Genomic DNA, 25,360 nt, shown 5'->3' with positions numbered 1-25,360 from the left:
ATCATGAAGAGGAAGAGCAAGAGACCTCTCCTGAGAGAAATGCATCTGAGGATATTTTTGCAGGAGAGCAGGCTACAGATGATGAGCCTTATGAGGATGTAACACAGCCGGAAGATGTGCTTGGTAAAGAGGATGATGATGCTCGGTTTAAAGATCGATTGGCTGGTGTTATGGATGTATTTATGCAGCTCACTCAGAGTGAGAGGTTTGCTGAATTTATGAGATCCCGTACAGAGCCCGAGAAAAAGAAGAAGAAGGTTCGTTCTAAGAACCTTCCTCAGGGTCATAGTGGTGCCATCCCACAGGATCCATCTTTTGGCCAGTTTCCGAACATGCAGCATGCTTATGGAGCAAACTCACAGAGTTCCTTCTTTGGACAGCCGTTCTATTCCTCAGCAGAATATGCATCCAGGTTATTTTGGTGGTGGCTCGGTGTTCCAATCTATGACTGGGGGTTATCCTCAGGGAGGCATGGGTATGCACGGGCCTTTTGGAGCTAATTTTCAGCCTGGTATGCAGGGGAATATGTATGGTGGTATGCAGTCCGGTATGCAAGGAAATATGTTTGGAGGCATGCAACCTGGAATGCAAGGCAATATGTTTGGTGGTATGCAGCCAGGTATGCATAACGGAATGTTTGGAAACATGGCTGGAATGTATGGTATGCCAGGTGTGGGAATGGGTAATGTTGACCCTATGATGGGTATGAATGTTGGGGGCAGCAATCTTGCAAAGCCACTTCCATATGATAATCTAACGCCTATGGGAAAGGCGAAGGATTATAAGGAAGGGGGAGCTGCTATGAAGTTTGATACATTCAGTGGGGCCAAAGATAAACTTAAAGCACTCACCTTTTTACAGCAGTTTGATGCTGCTTTTTCTGGTGGGAATTACACAGAGTCCTCTAAGGTGAGGAAAGCTGCCACTTTTCTCAAGGGCAATGCTTTGCAGTGGTGGTCTACTCTTCTTTTGCAGGGCATAGCACCCACTACTTGGGTACAATTTAAACAGGTTTTCTCTTCCGTATGGCTCACATCTACATTTGAGGTGGATGTTATGACCGCATGGCACAAGTTGGATGCTTCAAAATGTGAAAATTTGGAGGATTATAACAAGAAGTTTTGGGAAGCTTTACTCCCAGTGACTTCTTACCGTGCAGTGCCTTTGTCTGAGCAGGTAGAGAAGTATTGTTGTGGGCTGCCCAAAGAGGTGCGAGATTATTGTATCAAGACAAGAGTAACGAACATGTCACAGATGATTGAAAATGCTATGACAGCTAATGCGTTACTCACTGGAGGATCATCTGGGTTTAAAGGCAGTAAGAACTTGAGCAAGAAAGCTGAAAAATCTGGGCATGCTTCACGTGATGCTAAAGGGTCTTCAGAGACGAAGTATAAGAAGTTGCCAATGCCCAAGAGGACTTCTGAGGAAAGACAAGCTTTGAGAGATGCTCGGAAGTGTTTTTACTGTACAGAGGAGGGACATATGTCATTTAATTGTCCCAAAAGAAAGTCCCAAAAGGACTCTGACAATAAAGGAGAGCCCAAGTCAAAGAAACCAAAACCCTTTGCAGGGTTAGTTCCTGATCTTGTGGGGGAACAGCCAGGTGGTGAAGAGACAGAGTTGTGCAGGGCATGGGGCAAAGTGAGAGATCAGAATGCCTTGATATTCTTTGACACAGGTGCTAGAGCCAACTTCATTTCACCAGATTTGGCTGGCCGATTGGGGATTCGTGCAGAGGAGATGGGGCCGTTATATGAGGCTAATATGGCTTGTCCAGGGTCTGCAGAACCGTTACTCCTATCATTGGGAAGCTTCGGCTTCATTTGCAGGGTTATGTGGACAGCGAAGAGTTCTTCATTATGCCTTTGGATGGCTGTGATGTTTTGTTGGGGATGCCATGGTGCCACAGAGTACACGCGGTGGTGGATACATACAATAGGAAAATCACTCTGGAGTCTGACTCATAGAGGGAAAGAACATGTATTGGATGTAAAACTCAAAGGGGAATCTGTTCCTATTGTATCCGCTTCGGCGATTTCATCAGTAATGAAAAAGCATCTTTCCGCGTACTTGATTTATGTAAAGGATGCACAAGATGATGAGTCTAAGTCTAATTTGTCTATGTTAGATAAGGACAAGATTGATTTCTTATGTGGGTTTCAAGATTGTTTTTCCGAGTCATTGCCAGGAGAACTTCCTCCTGAGAGGCCAGAAGATCATGCCATTGATCTAATTCCTGGTAGTACTCCACCGAATAGATTGCCGTACCGTGTTAGTGCAGCCCAACAGGAAGAGATTATGAGTCAGGTGCAGGAGCTTTTGAATAAAGGGTTGAATAAAGGGTTGATACAGCCTAGCTCATCACCCTTTTGCTCACATGTACTCTTAGTGCAAAAGAAGGATGGTTCTTGGCGCATGTGTATTGACTACAGGACGCTGAACAAGAATACCATTAAGAATCGATTCCCCATACCGAGGATCGATGACATTTTGGACCGCTTACAGGGCTCCACAGTCTTTAGTCGTATCGACTTGAAAAGCGGGTATCATCAGATACGTATTAGACCCGAGGATGTTCATAAGATAGCATTCCGAACCACGTTTGAATTGTATGAGTTCTTGGTTATGCCCTTTGGTTTGACAAATGCACCTGCCACATTTAACAGAATGATGGACAGGATTTTCCGGCCTCATAGAGCGTTTGTGGGCACATTCTTTGATGATATGATTGTGCATTCACAAACTGAGGAAGAGCATAGAAGGCATTTGACCATTGTGTTTGTAGAACTCAGAAACCATAGGCTGGTTGTTAATGGCAAAAAGAGTGAGTTCTTTTTGCAAGAGATACATTTCTTGGAGCATATTGTGTCTAAGCATGGAGTCCGCATGGATCCAGCAAAGGTGGAAGTAATTCTTAATTGGCCAGATTTGAGGACCGTGCATGATGTACGCAGCTTTCTAGGATTGTGTTCCTATTACAGGCGTTACATACGGTACTTTGCTGAAATTGCTTCATCTCTTCATGCCTTGACAAAGAAGGCAACTCCGTTTAGATGGGCTGATCGGGAAATTACAGCATTCAAAAAGCTCAAAGAAAAGCTTACTTCGGATCCAGTATTGGTGTTACCGGACCTCCGTTTAGATGGGCTGATCGGGAAATTACAGCATTCAAAAAGCTCAAAGAAAAGCTTACTTCGGATCCAGTATTGGTGTTACCGGACCTCCGAAAGGCTTTTGTTGTCTAGTGTGATGCATGCGGAAGTAGCATTGGTGCAGTTCTCATGCAAGAGGGACATGTCATAGCCTATGAGAGTAGAATATTGCAAGATGCCGAGAAGCATTTACAGGTTTATGAGAAAGAGATGTTGGCTGTAATTCACGCTTGTTCTACATGGAAACACTACTTGCTTGGGTCTGATTTCACTGTGCAGACAGATCATCAGACCTTGCGTTATTTCCTCACGCAAACTAAGCTTTCAGAGAAGCATATGCGTTGGGCAAACTTTTTGTCTATGTTTCACTTCCAGATTGTGCATGTGGAAGGCAAAAAGAATGTAGTGGCAGATGCTTTGTCACGCAAGCCACAGGTCTCTGCAGTTTCACTTGCTTATCATCATGAGCTTGATGAAATGAAAGAGCAGTATGCCCATGGTGAGGACTTTGAAAAGTTGTATGATCAGATGTCTGAGGGTCAGCGGCATGAGCACTATACTCTCAAAGATGGGTTTTTATTGATGCATGGCAGACTGTGTGTTACCAGGCCATTGCGACTCAAGGTTATGATTGAAAGTCATGCTCCACCGTATGCAGGTCATCGAGGTATTGACGCCACGGTAAAAGCAGTGGAGACTTTCTTCTATTGGCCAACCTTGAGAAGAGATGTTGATGCCTTTGTGAGGCAATGCATCGTATGTCAGAAGGTAAAGTTTGACCGTCAAAAGACACCAGGGTTATTACAGCCTTTACCTATTCCAAATAGACCTTGGGAGAGCATTGCCATGGATTTTATATTTGATCTTCCACGGACACAAACGGGCAATGATGGCATTTGGACTATCATATGCAGGTTCAGTAAGCAGGCTCATTTCATTCCCGTGCGTAAGATGATCAAAGTGGATCATATGGTGAAGTTGTTCATGGCGAACATCTTCAAGTATCATGGCTTGCCTACGTCTATCATTAGTGACCGTGATCCACGGATGACGAGTTTGTTCTGGAGAGGGTTGTTTGACAACATGGGTACAACGCTCAAATTTTCATCGTCATTTCATCCACAAACAGATGGTCAGTCAGAAGAGGCTAACTCTACAGTGTTGGATCTTCTCAAGTGTTATGTGTCAGAGCACAAGCAACAATGGGAAAAGTATCTTTCTTTGGTGGAGTTTGCATATAACAACACTGTACATACCTCGACAGGCAAGGTGTGATATGCAGCGGAAGTCTTTGTATTGGAAGATCCTGTCACACAAATGCTCACACCGTCTTCTGTATCCTGAGTTTCGTGAGTTTAGCAATCCATTTCAATACTTCAAACTTTAAAGAGATGAGTGAGAGAGATATGAGAACAGTACACCAGATTGGGTCCCGAATTACCCACTGAAGGGCCCCCTATCCCGATAACGAGATAGTATTTGCTTTATTTCTTTAGAGAGAATGACTGTGGACTGTAGATAAGCCAAACGCAAGATCTCGGAGGATCGGAGAGTAGTTGATCTGTACACTGCTGTAGAAACACCTCGATGACCTGATCTCGAGCCTATGCACTCTTCCCAAGGGCATGAGGAAGGGCTGCACACCTGAGGCTGAGAGAAGGAGAAGGTGGACTGTTCTACACTATGTTAGAATGCTGAAAACGCTTATGAATGCTGTGTTACCTTCACCAGATGACTGTGTCATGCATGGATGATGCACAGAAGGCTGGATACTGATGCAAACTGCAGATTCAGGGCTGGAAACTGCTGGAGACTGTTGATTCAGCTGTGGACAGAAACGTAGAGGTTCTGGGACTGCTGGACAAAAAACGCAGAGGTATTCTGCTGCTGGACTAAAACGCAGAGGTTCTGGGACTGCTGGACAAAAAACGCAGAGGTATTCTGCTGCTGGACTGAAACGCATGAAGGTACTGCTGCTGCAGAACAGAAAACGCAGGCTGGTTGCAGGCTGATTGCTGGCGTTGAACTGAGGCCTGACAGTATGCTGAGTTAGAGACTGTAGAGGACTGAATCAGGGCTGCTTTGATGCTGAAAACAGGCTGATTGGAGGCTGATAGCAGGCGCCTAGGGTTGTATGAAGCAAGGGGTTCTCAAGGGTTGGAGAAGCAAGCTTATGAGCTCCAAGGGCTGGATTAGTCTAGGGCTGAAGGCAAGGATACTCCTAGGGCTGAGGAGAAGAGCTCTTAGCACAATGAAGACTGAATGAGAAAACAAGCTCTATGCAAGCCTATTTATACTAACTGGAGGTTGGTCATTTAATAAAGTTTATATTTATAAATGCCCAATAATGTAAATAATGCTAAATAAATACTAATAAATATGGGAAAAATACCAGATAAATCCCAGTAAATTCCCTAAGGCTTCGGGGATGTTCTAAATGATGCACAGGCATATGAATGCATATTATGCAGGATGCAGAGTGCTTTCTGATGCAAACCCTATGGCTTCTACTGACTCTACATGCATGAATGATTCTCTCCAAGTGGGTTAAGGGACTTGACTGACTGACTGACTGACCCGCTAAGGTTGAGGAATGACCTATGTAGCTCGTGCTTGACTTATCCTGGATTGAGGATGTACAATGGGGTCACGGCGTACGACAATTATCATCCTATTGGGTTCTAAAACTGTACAACTGTTGCACTTCTGATGATGAGCCATCTTGTCACCATGCACTGAGTGCAGAGTGCATGGTGACATTCCCTCCTGATTAGCTTGGCGGCAGGTTCATGGCTTCCAAGTATCATCCTATTGGGTTCTAAAACTGTACAACTGTTGCACTTCTGATGATGAGCCATCTTGTCACATGCACTCTGCACTGAGTGCAGAGTGCATGTGACATTCCCTCCTGATTAGCTTGGCGGCAGGTTCATGGCTTCCAAGTAGTCTGCCAACAACTGGGGGTACTCCTGGAAGAACTCTTCGTCGAGCCATATGGCTTCGTGGGTGCCTCGATCTCGGAACTTCGTATAGAATTGACGAATCCGTCGACCGGAACCATGCTTCCATCGATGAAGAAGGATCTGTTCAGGCTCAATCACTTCTGCCTCGTTTACCACGTCTGGCTGCTGTTCATCTGAAACATCAAACACTTCTGGACTAGTATATGGTTTTAGCCAAGAAACATGGAAAACATCATGCATTGTCCAACTGGCAGGCAACTTTAACTTCATTGAGACATCACTTATCTTCTTAACTATTGGAAAAGGGCCAAAACTACGGAATGAAAGCTTGGGACAACGTTTGCCCACTTGTTTCAATCTCTGCTTCATGATACGCAAATAGACCCAATTCCCTTCCTTGAAGTGGACATCTCGTCTAGACTTATTTGCCTGTCTGCTATATGCTTCCTGAGCTTTGGTCAAGCGGTCCTTAACTGACTCAATGATCTCGGAAAATGCTTCCGTGGTTTTATTAGCCTCTAAAGATGGAGACACCATTCTCGTCAAAAGAGAAGAAAAACGGCGACCAAACGCTGCTTCATATGGAGTCTGTCCGACACTGGATGAATGAGTGTCGTTTAGGATAGCTTGGACCAATGGAAGATAGTGCTCCCATTTGGACTGTTGGTCATGACAGTATGACTTGAGGACATCAAAGGCCAACTGATTATAAATTTCTGTCTGGCCATCTGTCTGGGGATGGAATGCACTAGACAACTGCAACTTAGTTCCAAAGTTTTCAAATAATGCCCTCCAGAAATGCTAGGTAAACTTGGAATCTCTATCTGATGTTATGGTGCTAGGCAAACCACAAATTGGATACCAATGCTTGAGAAACAGACGGGCTACGTCCTCGGCTGTGGCTGTATGCTTGCATGGGGTGAGCATGCAGAACTTACTAAAGCGATCCACAATGGTAAAACACTGAGTGTTACGGGATCCAGTGGATGCTGGTAGAGGCCCTACAAAGTCCATAGATATGTCGATAAAAGGTCCGTCGGGGATAGGCAAAGGTTGAAGTAAACTTGCCTTCTTTGTATGGGGAACCTTGACTTTTTGACAAATCTTACAGGCTTGTACATGTGCATAGACATCACGCCTCATCTTTGGCCAATAAAAGGACCGTTCTAATTTCTCGAGGGTACTGTTGATACAACAATAGAACAATCCACTCATCACACCTCACTTATATAGCTTTTTTCAATAAAAGCTATACTTATGGGATTATTTACTTATAAGTCACTTTATTACTTATAGGCCTTAGCCTTTATAGTTAGCTTGCTTTTACTAATCTTTTGGGTTTGCTAACCCAAAGATTAGCCAACCTCATCCTTAGGTTAGCGTGAGGTACATAACATACTTTTTCTCTTCAAGCATTTACATTGTCGTAAATCTAGGAAATTTCCTACTAGCAATATGACTCCTGCGTTGAGTTAGTCTCTATCTCATTTTTCCGTAGTCCAACAATGATAACCAACAATCATATATAAGCTTAAATCAAAGCTTCTATATCTTTTTTTTTTTTTTTTTTCCGGGAAAAGGATCCTTCTATTAGTTAATGAGAAAACGCCATAAGGCTACAAAGCTCACCTCGCAAGGAGGGATAAAACACAGTGAACTCCTGAGCTCCACCCCCGTGGCTGGCCGCTCTCTGGGGGGGGCTACCTAGTAGTACATGTGGGAGGTGAGAAAAGCCAGACTGGAGGCCTGTAGTGCCAAGTGACATCCTCGCCCCTCGCGGTGAGGAAAGGGCCAGGGTGCCAAGTGCGGAGGAAAGCCTTGCGGCGCCCTCTCATGCGATCCGAGTCGCCCTGGAGTTTCCCCCAGTGTCCTCTCAAGGTGTGAATGATGTCCACCCAGAGGGCCTGTATGACCTCCGCCGGTGGAGTCGCCTGGCGGTCAATGGCCTCCCTGCATCGGGCTCTCCATATGTGCCAGGCCGTCATGCTGCTGATCATCTCCCATCTGTGCCCGACCCCCTCCTGAGGGGCTGCCGATGAGAAGTCTGGCGTCGGAACCACCGCCATCGCCCTGTCAGAGACCTGGATGGTCGCGCTGCCAGGGACGTCCTCATATCCAAGGGCCGGGCCGCTGTCCGTGGCCCAAGCCACCGCACCCCACGTCACCAGCATCTCACCTGGTGAGCCTGCAAAAACCATCCTGAGAGCGCGCTGCCAGACCTGCTGAGCCTGTGGGCAATCCCATAAGCAGTGCCGCTGCGACTCCTGTGCATGGCCGCACCGAGGGCAGGACGCTGGGTGTCTGCCAAAAGCTAGCCATGCCCCCACAGCCAGTCCTCTATGCGCTGTGAGCCAGAGAAAAAGCGTCACCTTCCGGGGCCGGAAGCTGGCCCACAGGCGCTGCCAGAAGTCCCTAAGAAAGGCAGGGGAGAGCCCCTGTCGCCGCCAATGCTCGGCCGCCGCCGGGGTGCTCGCTATCCTGTGCCTCTGAATCCGCCGCCCCAGCCTCGCTGTGTACTGAAAAAAGGGGATGCTTGGGCTGGTAGGGGCCAAGTAGGGATCTCGCCAAAACCACTCACCTGGATCCCACTGAAGGCGAATAAGAGGCCTGCTGTCCCAAGCCCATAATCTCCAAGAACAGTCCTCTCCTATCGAGGCCGGTGAGGGGTCTACATGCCACTGTCTCTGATGAAAGCCGACCACCCGCACCCTCTGAAGAATACAACCCTGGAGCCCATCCAAATCTAGTCGTGTCCTCTGAAGCTGGCCACCCTCTCCCACCTCGAAAGTGAGTGGGGCGACTCCCTCCGCTGTGCCGCAGACCGCTAGAAGGATCTCATGCCGAGTAAAGACACCCATCCACTGTGGAGGTGGAGGGTCCTGTACTGGGGTCCGCCACTCCCGGGGGATGGCCGCCTCGATGTCCTGTCTCATCAACTCTCTGCCCCTCATCCCACTGAGTCTCCTCTCCTGGGCCTCAAGAGGCAGCTGCTGAAAACATATCCAGTCGTCCAGGGACTGGGCTGGGCCGGAGCTCAAAGGGCCCCACGACACGTGAGACCGCGATCCAACCATATGGCCACTGGGAAGTCGAATCAAGGGGTTCCAGATCAATGGCTGCCTCAGGCGCTCCTCATCGGTGCCCGGAGGAGTCTGGAAGAGTGACGGCCTCAGATGCGACCAGGCCCTCAGAAGGCTAGCTGCAAAACGCTCCTCGAAGCCAAGGCCCACTCCTCTGGATCGCTGCTCTGTAAAGATCCACCTAATGCTGGGGGTCCAGGGGCCGCTAAGAGAGGGGGTGCGGCTGAGCATCCTGGAAACAAGAAACTCCTTCCACGGCTCAGCGCCTGGCAGGAGGCCACGAACTACCAGCTTGCCAAGCAATGCTCGGCTTTGGCAAATAGGATCAACAATGCCCAGGCCGCCTCTCTCCCTCGGCTGAGTGATCACCGCCCATGCCACCTTGGCCCTGGCGGGCCGCCCGTCGCCACCGGACCAAAGAAAGTTCCTGATGAGCCGCTGCACCTGGCCAATGCATGCCCGAGAGAAGGCCCAGCAGGAAGTGATGTACCACATAGTAGCAAGCAGAACCTGGTTGGCCACAACTACTCGGCCAGCCAGAGATAAACGAGCGGTACTCCAATACAGAAGCTTCTTCCGAATGCTCAGAAGAAGGGGGGCTATCTGCTGCTCCGGAGATATGTCAATGCCCACATAACATCCCAAATAACGCACTGTAGTGCCAGGGGGCAGCCACTGAAAACCGTCAACTGGCCTCCAAGTCGGGGGGGGGCATAGAGCTGACCCACAGCCCACACGACTTGTGCCAGTTGATCAAAGCGCCCGAAGCTCTGCAAAACCTGTCCATGGCTAAGGCGAAGCGGCGGAGGTTCTCCTCACCTCCCTGAAGATAGACAGCAGTGTCATCCGCAAACTCCGAGTCTAGGAGCTCCTCCGAGGTACGGATGGGAAGCTGGAGGCCCCGCAAACCTGTATCCTGTGCCGTCAAAAAAGTGCTCATGGCCTCCGCCACAAAAAGAAAAAGAAAGGGCGCTAAGGGGCACCCCTGCCGCACCGAGCGCGAGAGCTGGAACCTCTCTCCGCGCACGCCCTGTATCAGCACCTGGCTATGAGCCGATGAGTAGAGTGCAGAGACCCCACGGATCCACTGAGGGGGGAAGCCCATCCTCTCCATAGTGCCTTCCAAGAAGGCCCAGTCCACCCGATCATATGCCTTCTCGAAGTCGAGAAGGAGCACTGCCAGATCCTCCTGTCGAAATCTAGCCAGAGCCGTAGCCTCCCAGAAGGAGAAAATGTTATCCAGAATGCTCCTATCCTGGATGAAGCCAGTCTGCGTGGAGTGGATGATGTCCGGAAGGTGAGGCTGAAGCCGCCTGCTGATCGCCTTAGCTAGGACCTTGTAGGCCGTGCCTAGCAAGGTGATCGGTCTCCACTGTCTAATCTCCAGTCTGTCTCCTCCCTCTTTGGGGATCAAGTGGATCAAACCCTCAACCATGCTGTCCGGCATGACTCCTGACTCCATAATCTCCTGGAATGCCAATCTGAAGCCCCTGTGTAAGAGGCCCCAGTACCTCTGGAAGAAAGCCATCGAGAGACCGTCCTCTCCTGGGCATTTGCCCCGAGGTAATGCTTGAAGAGCCTCCTCCAGTTCCGTATCCGAGAAGGGGGAGAGAAGGGAGTGCTGTAAATGGGCCGGCACAACCGGTCTCGTGAAGCTCCAGACTGCCTCCCGAGCCTCTCTCACCCTGTCATCTGCTGGCTCAGCAGAGAGAAGGTCCCTGTAAAAATCTGTGGCTATAGCCCGAACCCTGGGGGGATCCACCACAACCTGGCCATCAGCCTGCCGGAGACGCCTGAGACCCTCTCGTCTGAAGCGAGGCCCTGTCGCCTCAAAGAAGTCTCGAGTCACTCTATCCCCAGCCTGTGTCCAAAAGGAAGCCCGAGCATGGAATCGGAACTCCACCCTCCTCTCCTCGATGGATCTGATCTCCGTGCGAGCTGACTCCATCTGCTCTGAGATCCAAGGGCTCGTAGGATCCCTCTCCTGGAGTCTCTGGAGGGACGCTAGACTCCTCCGTAGGCTCCTCTCCTGCTCTCTGAAAGCCTCCAGCGAGTCCAAGGCAGCCTGTCTGAGCATCTGGCTAATCTCCTGTAAGCCACTGGCAAGATCGCTGGCTGCCGATCCTCTCCTGAACTGCAGCTCCTGCCAGACCTGCTCAACTCCGATCGCAATCTCGGGCTCCTCTATGAGACAATCTGGAATCCGGACGCTCTGGCTCTACTCTCCTCTCGTGGGGTCCTCAATCTGGAGAAGCACTGGATGGTGATCTGAAAACGAGGAGCCTGCAAGTATGCCCACTGTGCCACCTCTATCAGAGGCCCACTCATCAATGTAAAACCTGTCGATGCGGGATAGGTTAACCCCTGTGGCCCGTCTATCCGAGCGCGAGAAAGATAGGCTCCCCTGCAACCTGCCAAACTCCGGGAGAGTCCACGGATCCTGGCCTCTCACCTGAAGCACTAGTTCCTCCCAGGCAGCTAGCTCCGGCCCATGAATGGTCTCCTGGCTGCCCCCCATCCTGTCCTCTGCATCCTCCAGCATGTTGCAATCCCCTCCGAGGCACCAGTGGTCTGCCAAGGGGAGGGACTGCCTAATGGTGCTCCAGAACTCGGCTCTCCCGGTCGCCCCATTAGGGGCGTAGAAGTTGAGGAAGCCAATGCGGTCTTCCCCAACCCGAAGGATGATCCACTGCGCACGACCCTGGACCAGAATGCCAGAGTCCACAACTTCAGATAGAAGCTGCTCGCTGACTGAGATGCATACTCCACCCTGGTTCCCCTGGGAGCCATATGCCGGTGACCAAAAAGTGTGACTCCTGCCAGGCAAGATCTTCCCGCAGGTGCGGGTACGCCCAGCAGAAAGGTGGTGCTCCTGGATGAAAAGGATATCGATGGGTCCTCCAACGAGAGCCCTCTGGATCTCCTGGCGAAGTCTGCCCCGGCCAATGTAGCAGCGATGTCCACCGAGACCCTGGATGTTCCATGAGAGGATCCTCATGGATGAGCTATGGCAAGTGAAGCAGCCTCCACTGGCTCACCCCTCTCAGCCGGCCCGGATGATCTGCCCTCCACTCTGTGAGTCTTGGGCGCCGGCTTGGAGGGAGAATAATCACTGTCTGTCCGGGTGCGGAGTCTCTCCAAAAAAAGGGTGACCTGTCTCTGTGTCCAGCCCCACTCCGCCTTCGCCCTGTCCAGGGCATAGGCGTGAGACCAATCCTCTGCATATATGTATCTAAAGGTAGGCTGCACCCTCGGGGCGGCATGGAGGAGAATCAGAAGCACCGCCTCAACTGAGGTGTGGACCGGATCCGCCCGCCAGTCTCCTATACCAAACAGGCTCATGCGGGCTGAGTGTAATCGGGTCTGCAATAGGTCCGTGAGCCCCAAGTCACTGAAGTGATGAGAAAACTCCAGTATCTGATCACGCAAAACTTCCTCTACAGAGTTGCAATCCCATGCTGTGTCTGGGGCAACACTGAGAGGAAAGGAGAAAGCCACCATGCTGCTCACCACAGAGGGAGAACGAGAAGGATGGCACACCACGCAAACTCGCAAGGGCGCGACCAGTGTCTCGAACGGGCCAGCATCCAGCTGGAGGCACCTGAAAAAACCGTAATCCACTGGTAGCCCCATCACTCGCGGGGGCCCCCCAGGGGAGGCTGGAGAGAACTCTGTGGCGGGCGAGGCAAGGATCGCCATCTCCACCGGCCCGGAGTGGCGGTGGAACAGCCGCTGGACTGAGCTCTGGCCTACCCAGCTGCGCTGCCCCGGGGCAGTGGGTGGTCTGGCGAAGTATCCTGGAGAGGCCGAGGGAGGGATGGGGGCTCGTGGCGAGGAGGGGGGAGAGCGAGGAGAGGATGGAGAGGCATCTGCCAGAGGATAGGTGTCAGGGGGGGCCGCCGGGGGAGGCGGGAGAGGGGGGGCTGGGGGGGGAGAAGGAAGGGTGGAAGGAGTGCTCTCCGGGTGAGGGGAAGGGGAGCCGGGGGTCGAAGAGTGCGGCCCAGGATCCTCAGGAATCTGCTCCAAGGAGGGTGGGGGGCCCCCCGCGGGGGGAGGTGGGAGCGGGGTCTCCACGTGGGAGGCTCCACCAGCGGCCTCAACGGGCACTGAGTCTGAATCCTCGTCCATCGGGGTGGGACCTGCTGGCCGCCTATCCCTGACAGGAGCATAAGTGCGGGTAGGTGCCTGTACGCCAGCCGGAGTCGCCTGTCCGCCAGCCTGTGCTGCCTGCTGGCGTCTGCGACGACGGTCCCTGCGGGCCGGGCGTTTCCGCCGGCGAACCTCCTGCCATCCGCCAGCCTCCTGGGACTGCGCGGCATCCTCCGCCGGGGCCTGCTCGTCAGATGATGGCGCCTGCTGTGACGAGCCAGGGATGTCCGGTCTCTGAAGTGGATGGCCACCCCTCGGGTCTCCTGCTGCAGGGGGTCCGGAGGCGGAATAACGTGAAGGATGAGCCCCCTTGCGGGGATAGGCGCGTGCGAGATGGCCCATCTCCCGACATATGTAACACTGGCCGGGGAGGCCCGAATACTCCACGCGCTGTATCATATGTCCTCCAGAAAGACAAGGGAGAAGGATCGTCTTCGGGAGGGACTCCGGTGACGGAACCACAACCCGAATGGCCGGGAGTCCTGCTGCCCGAGCAATCACTGAAGCCGCTGTCTGAGGCGTCTCCACCACCTGCCCGAACGCCTTGCCAATGGATGACAAGAGGGGCAAGTACTCCCTACGGAGTCCAGGAAAACAGATAGTGACGGGGAAACCTGTCGCGCCTGCTAGCGGGTCAGAAGCGGGGTCGAAACCATGAGTCCCATCGCGCCAGGAACGCCCGGGAAGAGCGGAGGGCAATGGGGCTCCGAGCCAGCACCATCTGAGCTGCCTGTGGGGACTCGAAATCCACCTGATAGTAGCCACGTCCCAAAAAATCCACGCTGACGATCTTGGCGGGCACGCCAACAAGGCTGCCTTGCAGAAGGTCGCGAAGCTCTCTCCGCATCGGACGGCTACCCACTATCTTGCAGACCAAGGAGGAGGCCTCAAGAGCGGAAACTGTGGAAACAAACAACTGAAGATCTTCAGCTGTGAACTCCAGACGGAGACCGGAATCGGCAGGGTTAGTCGGAGCGGCTTCCATGGAGTCCTCCAGAGGGAAAAAGCCAGAAACCGGGGTCACCAACGGGAGGGACACAGCCTTGCGAGGAAAAAAGAGAAGCGGCGGGTTACAGGATAGCGGGGGCGGGGCGCGGGGGGGGGGAGCTGAGGCGGGGAGGAGTTAACGGTGGGCGGAGGGGCGGGACGGAAGGGAGGAGAAAGAGGGCGGAGGGGGGAGAGGTGGCGAGGGAGAGAAGAGAGGGGGAGGCTAAGGATGATAGAGAGGCGGAGGAAGAAGGAATGGGGAGGGAAGTAAACGGCGGGGGGAGAGGCGGGGAATGCAGCGAGGAGGGAGGCGAAGGAAGAGAAGGCGGGGGGGGGGAAGAAAGCGAAGAAGAGGAGGGAGGCGGGGGAGTGGAGGCGGGGGGGGTGAAGGCGGGGGAGAAACGCGAGGCAGAAGGCGGTGGGGAGGCGGCGTAGAGGGGTGCGAAGAAGAAGGCGGGGGAGAGGGCGGAGGAGACCGCGGAGGGCTGGCGGGGGGGGGAAGGTGAGGCGCGATGGCGAGAAGCAGCGGGGGGGGGGGGGAGAGTGGAGCTCGCAGGCGAGTCAAGTCAGTGCTGTATCACGGCATTGTATATATTTGGTGCCCATATTATCCAATAAGGCCCGCCAAAAGAGACTTGTAGTCTTAGGATCTCTATCCCCTACAATGGACTTCGGCATTCCATGATGCTTGAACACTTGTGCCCAAAGCTTCTATATCTTGAAAATCCCAGAGGGAGAAAAGACAGAATTCTCAACCACAACAGGTTCGAGAGGTAAAACCCTCAATTGCCAATCTTTCAAGTTTCCTTGAGTCAACACTACGGAAAATTAGATGGACTTGAATCCTCAAAGTTAGTCCTTTTTAAACTATGTATCCATATCAAGATTTGGTAAAATCATTGTACCTAGGGGATAACATAATATACTTCCCTGTTCACATAATCTCAGAACAATAATCATGCATTTCGACACATATTATAATCAAGCATCCTCATCTCCGGTTGTCCTCTTCAAAGAATGTCCCTATAAGGCCAAAATTGTGTCCTATCCAAAAAAAAGCTTTGATAGAATGTGTAGCATGAGCTGCAATTCCTTGTATTTCAACAAGGAAGACCAAGCCAAGCCTAGATACATGCCTTTAAGTTCTAAGTTCGAGGGAATTTGGGCTAATTGCCATACCAAACATAACCTAACTATTATCATTAATCATATGCTTAGTATATTATAAGTAAATTCGACCATAGGGATTTACATTTCCTAATCAGATGGTTCCTCAAAGACATGCACACATCATCTCTACTGAGGCCTGATTCATCCTCTTGACTGCCTTACAAACCAAGGATGATTAATTGGAACTCATACTTAGAAAACCATTGATTGCTTGAAGTGTCCAGCAACTTCAAGTTCTTGTTACTCACTATGCGAAAGGTAAAATCATGCTAAAAATACATTGTGCTCTACTAGGCCTAGGTAGATCTAGAATAACTTCACTAGGCAACACTTTACTCCATAATCTTGAACATAAGCTTCATGGAAGGCTAGTACAAATGCATCAATAAAGGTTAGTAAAACATTGATTTTACTTGAGTACAAATGTGTGGAACCCTAGATGTCCCTATAGGAATGTATGGGTGCCCTTTCCAAAATTGCACCTGACACAAACGGTATTATCTCGAAAGAATCTATCTAATGCAACAACCAATCGCAACACCAGTGTTAACATCCTCTTAGTTGAGGTCATATATATATGTGCGCGCATTGAGACGTAATAGAAAACCAATCGATGTGTCTAATTGTTTTCCAAAATCAATCAAAGAATCATTCATTCAAATTTGGTGAAAACATAATTGCTTCACCACCACCAATCAAAACCACGAGCAGTCCATATCACTCCTTTTTTTTTTTTTCTCCCGGGAAAGAGATCCTTCTATTAGTTACCAAACAAAACAGCCATGCTAGCTAAGTACAAACACAACCCAATAGAGGGGAGCGATAATCAAGAAAACTGAGAAAAAAGTGGCTCAAAATTACGTACAGTGAACCTAATGTTCATATCCAACCCTCTAATGAACTGTTTCAACTTATCCTCCTTGGATATCCCCAACTGCTATGCTGTCGTGGTAACTCTGTAAGAGTATGTCAGTATTGGAGACCCATTTTGGGAGAGTTTGTAAAACTCATGCTCAAGGTTGGTCATGTAACGAGGAAGAAGGAATCTTTTTTTGAGGTCGGGCATGAAGGTGTCCCATACATACTGAGGAGCCCTTGTGGTCGGGTCCACATGTAGACTAGACCAATGTTGCCACTAGGTAATTGCTTCGCCTGAGAGGTGAGGTGTTGCCAAATGGACTTTGTCTTGAGTATCTGAAAGCTATGAATAAACTGCATAACGATGGCATGATCACACTTAAGAACATACTAACTAAAATTTGGTTGAGCTCGAATGACGGTGGTGGTTGGGGTGGTGGAGGAACTCGGTCCTTGTGCCACCGTAGGGAGAATCGACAACATATTTGCCTACATAATCTTGATGCTGAAGTTGCATAGCGTCTCGTTCAAGCCTTTGCTGGTGTTCTCAGGTTGCTTGGTCTGCTTGCTGTTGGTCTTCATCAGCCTTGCGTTTGGCGTCCTCGACCCTCCGTTCATCTTCTTTTTGTCTTTGTTGCTCCATGATGAGGAACAATCTTTCAAGCTTTGAAAGTTCTTTAGGCTTTTCATGTTCTTTGATTGCTTCCTTTGGCTTTTTCAGCTTTCTCTTTGGCTTTTTTTCTTTTTCTTTGGCCTTTTTTTTTTGCTTTTTCTTCTTGAGCCTCAATTTGGAGCCTGAGCAATCTATTTTGCTGCAAAATTTCTTGGACAAAGTCGTCCCTAAAGTGTCGAATCGTTTCTTTGGTGGTATCTTCTTTGTTGATCTCTCCTTCCATGTCTTCTTTGAAGCTTTTTGAAGAAGTCTCTCTTGACATTGTGGAGGCTTGGGTACCATCCACTGGATGCTCACTTTTGGATAGCTAAGTTGGGTCACAACGTGCAGCTCTGATACCAATGTAGCATGCAATAGGTTGACTGTTGTGACACGCAATTACACAACCTTCTTTAAACCTGTGAGTTTATGCAATCCACTTTACTTGAGAGAGAAGATAAGGGTCGACACTAGGTTGGGTCCCAATAACCCAATGAAAGGGTGCCCCCCCCCCTCCGCAAGCATGAGTATTTGCTTGTATTACTTTGGAGAACTTGTACAATGATGTGAATGATGATTGTGGATCAAACACAAGGACGCGGAAGACCGAACGTTGACTGAACCATATGCTGACCCAATAGCACTGAAGAAGACTCTATGAGGCCACTTATGAAAGTCCAGATCTACTGAGGATATGCACATATGGTGGCTGAAGATGAGAGAATCTTCTATGCTGCATAGGGGATGACGCATGGGGTGCTTGAAGGCTGATTTGATGCTGTTGGCTGAAATCTATTGTTGTCAGCTTGTTTAAAAAGCCCACAACATGATAAAATAAGCATTAAATGCTGTAATTTCTGGCGCCTTTTCCAACGTGTGAGTTGACTGCCCTTAACTAAGTGCTGCCACAGGTTGGCTGATTGGGTATTAGGGCCTGCCTATGATGGTTGGCACCATATACAAGCATTCCCAATACCTTCTCCCTCAATATGGGGTTCACAAAATCGCTTGGTATACCACAAATGTACTGAACGATCCTCAAGAGGATTAGACACCATTTGTGTCTGAATTGGGCTTGAGCATACATGTGAATCAAAGGTAACATGAAATAAAGGCATGTCCATGTACACAACATGGTTGTAAAGACGTCATCCTTAGTGATACAGCTCTGGTGTAAACCTCGTATGCAAACTAGCTTTGTAAAATAAACTATAGCTTGGAGATTATCAATCGTGGTCATCCTCTCTCGGGAAAGGATATCTATTCTCTATAACCTTAACCACACATTTCGAAACTACTAGTAAAACTCTCAATAACCTAGTCCACCCCAAGAATACCTAGTTGCATCATATCCATCCTTTATATGATGATAACTACATAGCTGTTACATGGCGACCAAGTGGAAATCAGTAGCCATCCAACAGAAAAAATTTCACTAGCGAATTAGCCTTGACAATGTTCAAGACATATGCTTTCCATGGTTCTGACTCGTTGGAGTCTCCAAAATATCCATGAAACATGGAGCAATATTGAGCCTTAGTATATAATGCTAGGAAATTCTATTGGATTCTCACAATTTAGAATGCTCAAAACAATACATTCTTGATATCAAAAACATGTGCACTACAACAAAGGAATGTGTACAATCGCCTCCATGGTTCACTCGACAAAAGACGAGACTGTGGACTTGAAAATTGTGGAACTAAGGTTATAATCATCAATTTCAAGGAATAGACAAGATCAATGATTAAACAAGAATTGGTGTCTATCAAGGTTACGGACAGTCTTTCCAAGATTAAACCAAGGTTTATCCTTGGTTTCAAATTCAATTGTGTCGCTTGGAGCGAAATCTGGGGACAATCATTCAAGTAATAGTCTCACATAATATTTTAGCAAAGTGGAATACATCCACATCTATGCTATTGTTCCATCGAATCCTCAGTTGGTGAATACCACATAGCCTACGATCAAATAATCCACACATATACACAGTTTATGCACAAAAGTGTCGAAAGACGCATTCTGCATTGATGGAAATGAGAAAGATTAATCATGGAGGATCATAGTAGATTAGAGCGATGGATTAGCATATGGACAATGACCAATGAGATATGATTAAGAACTTAATCCCAAAGCATAATGAGAGTAAGAAGATGATAATAAAATAGGTCTTTTTTTGCATTAGTTTCATGCTTCTTAAATAGGCTTTGTGGATACAAGGATTAGATAATGAGTGATTAGGTGCTAAAAGTGCTCCTCTTGATTTGTGGATCTAGATACCCTTTCCATGTGTTCAAAGTCAACATTGGTGGCTAGTATTCAAGGCTCTTGTCCACTTGTAGTAGGTGTGGATTCCTTCACCTCTTATTGACTTTTACATTGCTTGCATTTACTCTAAGCTGCACTTTTTATGGGCTCATTATTACAAGGATTCCATTTCTAAGGTTTTGGGCTTTACACCATGGACATTTAATTGGCTCCCCCAAGATGGGCGTCACTTGATTTTTCCCAACAATCTCCCCCTCCAAGTGATATCCATCCCTCTAGCATATAAGGATTGTTTTACATAGATTTTGACCATCTTAGCTTGGGTGATGTTCTCCACAAGGTGGGAAGTGGGGGTGGCCTTATGGCCTTGGGTGATTAGAATCATGGGCTAGGTTAGCCTCTTTTGTTGAGCCGGAGGCCTTCTCACCTTTCTCTTCTTCATTTGCAAAGTTAGCTTGAGTTTGTGCTTGCTTTTTAAAGTAGCAATTCTTTTGCAAGTGATTGTTCCTCTCATAATAATTGCATTTCATTTTGCCCTTTGCCCTTGATCCTCCTTTCCTTTTCCAAGAGGGCAGTTGTAACTCCTTCAAAGGTTGGGTTAGGCAGGTTTTGGTAGGTGGAAACCAATGTCCCATATGGCTCATTAGGTACTCTTGAGTAGAACAACAATGGAATCCTCCTCATCAATGGGTGCTCCAATTGATGCAAGTTGTTGCATCAAACTATTGCATATGGATGATGACTAATGAGATATGATTAAGAACTTAATTACAAAGCATAACAAGAGCAAGAAGATAGATAATAAAACAGGTCTTTTTTGCATTAGGTTCATGCCTCTTAAATAGGCTTTGTGAATACAAGGATTAGATCATGCTAAGCATGTTTAGGTGAGCGATTATGTGCTAAAAGTGATCCCCTTGATTTGTGGGTCCAGATATCTTTCCCATGTGCTGTAGCTCAACATTGGTGGCTAGTATTCAAGGTTCTTGTTCAGTTGTAGTAGGCTTGGATTCCTTCACCTCTTACTGGCTTTTCCATTGCTTGGATTTACTCTAAGGTGCACTCTTTATGGGCTCATTATTACAAGGCTTTCATTTCTAAGGTTTTGGGCTTTACACCATGGACATTTAATTGACTCTTCCAAGATGGGTGTCACTTGATTTTAGAGGATCTCCCCCAAGCATAGGGACTAAGGCTCCATCCAAACAAACCACGCCAATCAACCCTGGCCTCCCATACCACCAAGACTTGCCATAAGGGCCATCAGTTAAATGTCTACATCAAGGATGGATAATTGGGAGTGCATTGCCTCCAAGGTCATATCATCTTGTTGCACGACAATGCAATAGAACAATCCACTCATCACATAACCCTCACTCATAAAGGCTTTTTCTAATAAAAATATACTTATGGGATTATTAAATTATAAGTCACTTTATTAACTTACAAGCCTTAGCCCTTATAATCAGCCTGCTTTTACTAATTTTTTGGGTCCCCTAAACCACATATTAGCCAACCTAATCCCTAGGTTAACAACCAGACCCCCGGGTTAGCCTTAGGTACTATGTTGTTCTAACCTTGTGTGTTTAGCTTATGTATTAGGTGATCCTTCGGGAGGGGTCTTATAGTTGGTATCAGAGCTTGCCTGATCACGGAAGTGGGAAAACTACAAGGTTTGCATGTCTTGCATGTGTTGTTATGGTCGCCCTATCCAGGTATCTCATGGTCATCACGGAATCTATGTTGTTCTAACCTTGTGTGTTTTTGTGTATCAGGTGATCCTTTGGGACTCAGTTACAGTAGTTGTGCGGATGGTGATGTCAACACGTACGGAATGTACAGCTGTCTGCCCAGAGTGTACGGGCTGTGGAAGATGGTGATGATGATGATGGTGAGCAATACGGGCAGCAGCTGGTGTGTACGGCAGCTTCAATGGGGGAGCTTCACCAAGGTCACGAGCTTGCGAGAGTTCTCTGAAGGGAGAGGGGGGGGGGTTTGTAGAAAGAGAGAGAGAAAGAAAGAAAGATATATTAACGTCTACAAAAGAGCGGAAGGGCCTATGAGACCATAATGATACCATGGGTTTATAGTGCATGGAAAAACTAAAATAGAACGTGAAAACTGAAAACTGAAACATGATTCTATAAGCCTCTGGATGGCAGATGTGGGTATGGTGAAGGCATGTCATGTCGTCGGAGAATCTCGTGGATCTGTCTTTGTGTGGTGGAGATCCTTGGTGCTCTGGGTCATGGGTGTGTGGTGTGTAGGATGGACTAGGCCTACCCACTTAGGATTCCTATGGGATGTGAATATGGCCCTTGTGGATGGCTGGTCTGAGCTGATGTTGATGCGGCGGTGTTAGCATGGGGGGCTGCCGTGAAGAAATCACCGATGGATCTCTAGGCCAACGTCTTGTATCCGCTGGCCTTGTCTCTTAGCATGTCCTCTCAATACTCCATCCCTATGTCGTCTAAGCTCTATCAGATACATCCTGAGACATCTTTGGTCGTCATATTGCATCACCTGTACTAGTGGCCAGAACCCCTTCCAGAAGAGGCAGTGAAATCTCCCCTGTATCTCATAATGTGCTGGGCATCTGAACATATAGTGGGCTTGGTGGGGTTGTGGGCCATGCACCTACTACGTGACAAGTGGCTGGTCCCACACCACTAGGCCATGTTTCCAATAATGAGTGTGGGGTGCCCATCCACACTACATGTACACACCCAGTGAATGGGGCGCTATCCTTTGTCTTGGTCAACCACATTAAAATAGGTCTAGACTCTCTACCCAAGTTTTAATGGTTTGGACCTTCAAGACAAGTTATAACGTAACATAAACTTGAAAAATAAACCAAGTGTAGAAACCATACTCACCACCTGGCAACAAACCCACAAGCTGCGTCAACAAATAGTTCACTCGCATGGTTTACAAGTGGGCGTGCCCAACTCGCGAAACTGAACACACAAATTAATGAGGCAAACAAAAAACAATTCATGTGAAAACATTGTTCAAGCATGCATCAATGCATTTGCAATGCACATCTTGTTATGGACAATCTCCCATTCACATGGCTTGTATCCCCAACGATCATTCCGGGCATAGACATCAAGTCCCGAGGCCTACCGAAATATTGTGCTCTGAATTTGGGTGCGGACCAACTTCCTAGCCTAACAGATCTAGCCTCTAGCCCACGCACAAGACATAAAAAGGTTCCTATCTAAAGCCCAAAGGCTCAACATTCAGGAGGCCATTTGGGCGCCCAAATGGTGACAAGATGGCAAAGGTCGATCGATGCCAACCAGTTGTGGCTTCACCCTCGCAAGATAGAGGTCTTCATGGTCAAATTTCTTTTTTTGGGGCATGATTTCTCCGAGGATGGCATCTCGATGTATTCAGAGAAGATTGAGGCCATTGTTTTGTGGCTTGGATGGAAAATGCACATGAACTCCATGGATTTCTTGGGCTTAGTCTTTTATCGGCGTTTGTGGAGCATTATGGCCGGGAGACCAACATATGCTACAAAGCAGGATCCGGCCTAATTTGAGAAGCTCAAGGTTCTTATGTCATCTGTTCCCGTTCTCTGGTTGTCGGATTTTCACGGTTTTCTACAACACCCAGGGAGGAGGCCTTGGAGCAATGTTGCAACGACATGGGCACCGTGTTGTCTATGAGAGCTGGATTGATTGGTTTGGAGTTCCGGATCAGTACTGATCTTCAGTCACTTAGATATTTGTTGACAGTCACAACTGGATTTGTCTCCTCGCCAGCTTCGGTGGTGACACTTTCTAGATTGAGTATGTGTGAGGTGAGGAGAATGTGGTAGCTGGCAAGTTGAGTCGAAGGCCACGGTTCTGTTTGTACCATGGAGAGTTGCCATAGTGACTATCTTGTTCCGATGAAGGCAATGCATGGTGAGGACCCGAACTTCAAGGAGTCTTGGAGCAAGTGCATGCATGGCATTGCTTGAGAGTACACTTGGGATGGGTGGTTGTACTATGTGTCACCAAGGGTGGTGATTTTTTCAAAGTGCTTTTGCATGAAGCACATGATGTTCCTGTTTCAGGACATTGTGGCGAGGGCCCGACATTGGAGAAGTTATCTCGTCTTTCTTTCAGCCTTGCATGAAGCAAGATATGCATTAGTATGTATGGTTTTGCCAGGTCTGTCGAAAGTCAAAGCTACATGGCAGGCTTCACCCATTGCCAATTCCAAAGTTGCCATGGGAGGACATCTCTATGGACTTTGTGGTTGGATTGCCAAAGAATTGGATGTTCCAGAATGATTATACTCTTAAAAGTTGTCGACGATCTATTCATATCGTGCCCAATACTTGTCCCAACCATTGGTGCATGTCTTGGGCACCTATAGGGCTGTCAAAAGTACTCCAAACTGTCCATATACGGCCTCTAACTTTACCCTTTAGGCGGCTGCAAGGCCGAATGCCTCTTGTGCATGACCTAGGTGCTGCCCTGCATATGCTTCCAATGGCCATGGAGAGTCTCACTGACTTCTGAGGTGGAGCCCTAGCCGTAGCACTATCTTTTATCAGTGTGGTTTCCTCCCCTCCTCCCCCTCCCCCTCCCCCCCCAGATGTGGTCTCTCTTTAAGAGCAGCCACAGCCATAAAGGGAATCCCTCCCTTTTACCTCTGTATGAGGTTTGTAGCTGAGCTTCCTAGATACTTTTTTCTTTACTTATAGAAGGATCTCATTTACTTATAGAAGAAAAGTAGACAGTTTGGTTCTACTCGTGTGTGTGTTTGCGTGCGAGTCCACGTGCATGCGAGTGCTTTTTTCTTTACTTATAGAAGGATCTTGTTTTCAGGCAGAAGAAAAGTAGGCAGAAGAAAAGTAGACAGTTTGGTTCTACTTGTGTGTGTGTGTGTGTGTGTGTGTTTTTGCGTGCGAGCCCACGTGCATGCGCACGAGCGCTTATGCAAGAGAGAGCAGGACTATGGTAATTTTTTTCTTTTCTATCTTCATAGCAGTTTCTGGTTTATTCCCCCTCTGCAGGGTCTTCTTTGTTTCTCCTTTTGATTATCAGCCGGTTGCACCATCAAGTTCATCAGATTACTTCTCTGAAGTTGACTGTTGAGACACTCAAGAAACAGTCTAAAGCTGTAGAGAATGAGTACGTGCGCTTAAAGACAGAAAAAAGTGCTCCCATAGAAAGAGAACATGCCAAGGCACATGAAGAAATCTTGTCGTTGAAAGACCTTGTTGCAGATCTGCGGCAAAAAATGGAGAATTTGCAATTGGAGTCCTTGGAGAAAGACAAGGTGGTAAAAGCTGCAGAAGCAAATGCAAGAGCTCTACAAAAGCAATCAGAAGGGTTCTTGTTGGAGTACGACCGGTTACTAGAGGATAACCAAAATCTCCGCAGTCAGCTGGTTTCCATGGATCGCAGGCTATCTCACTCTGACAGCAAGAAGTATGCATGATGATGTATCTTTTGGGATTTTGTGACACCATCTTTGGCTCCTTATCAAAACTGAGGACTCTTGTGCAACATAGCTAGTTTGGTAGAATCACTTGAATTGAGGGCTGGGATGCTGGTGATTGCTATTTCGGGACCATCCCATGAATAGTTTTTGGCTAGTTGCGGCTACACAGAGTGTGTGGTGGTGCATATGTATGAGGTAGTTTCTTTAATAGCTATGCTGATGCCCCTTTGTTTGATGGAACTAATATTTGTGCGCAATTTTGAAATGTTTTTTTCTCATGCACTGTAATACACTGTACTTTTGGTGACAAGCTGCTTTTGCAATTAGTCTTTTCATTGTTCTTCCTTTCCTGACAAGATGTAAAGTCAAAAAACATGTTTCTACCATTGAATTATAATCATTGGTGTCTCCTCCATAAAGTTTGATAGCTCTAGTTTTGGGGCAGTTCTAGAGGACGTAAGTTAAGAAAGTTGTTAAGTGTAGAGAGAGAGAGCCCTCCATCTAAAGCTCTTTAAGCTCCATGTTGCTTTGCATTAGTGTCACTATATACACGATACACTAGAAGCATAATGTAACTCGTGTAGGTTATAGGAAATGGCCATCAATGAAGTTTTTTGAAAAATGAATTGAAAG

General features: G+C 48.1%; 1 protein-coding gene across 1 annotated transcript in view; it reads left to right on the top strand.

Moving 5' to 3' along the window:
• Nucleotides 1–24,967, top strand: part of LOC147616317 (uncharacterized) — a 36,441-nt gene extending 11,474 nt beyond the window's left edge. Inside the window, exon 2 of the mRNA XM_086777384.1 lies at nt 24,297–24,967. Within this exon, the coding sequence (XP_086633510.1) occupies nt 24,297–24,724 (428 nt within the window). The 3' untranslated portion in view covers nt 24,725–24,967. The remainder of the gene's footprint in view (nt 1–24,296) is intronic.
• Nucleotides 24,968–25,360: the final 393 nt, after the last annotated feature.

The sequence above is a fragment of the Cibotium barometz genome, chromosome 38, assembly GCF_041138505.1.
Source record: "Cibotium barometz isolate CiBa-2024 chromosome 38, ASM4113850v1, whole genome shotgun sequence".
In the NCBI taxonomy this organism is placed as follows: Eukaryota; Viridiplantae; Streptophyta; class Polypodiopsida; order Cyatheales; family Cibotiaceae; genus Cibotium; species Cibotium barometz.
The sequence above is the reverse complement of the archived record's forward strand: the minus strand, read 5'-3'. Positions and strand labels throughout refer to the sequence as shown.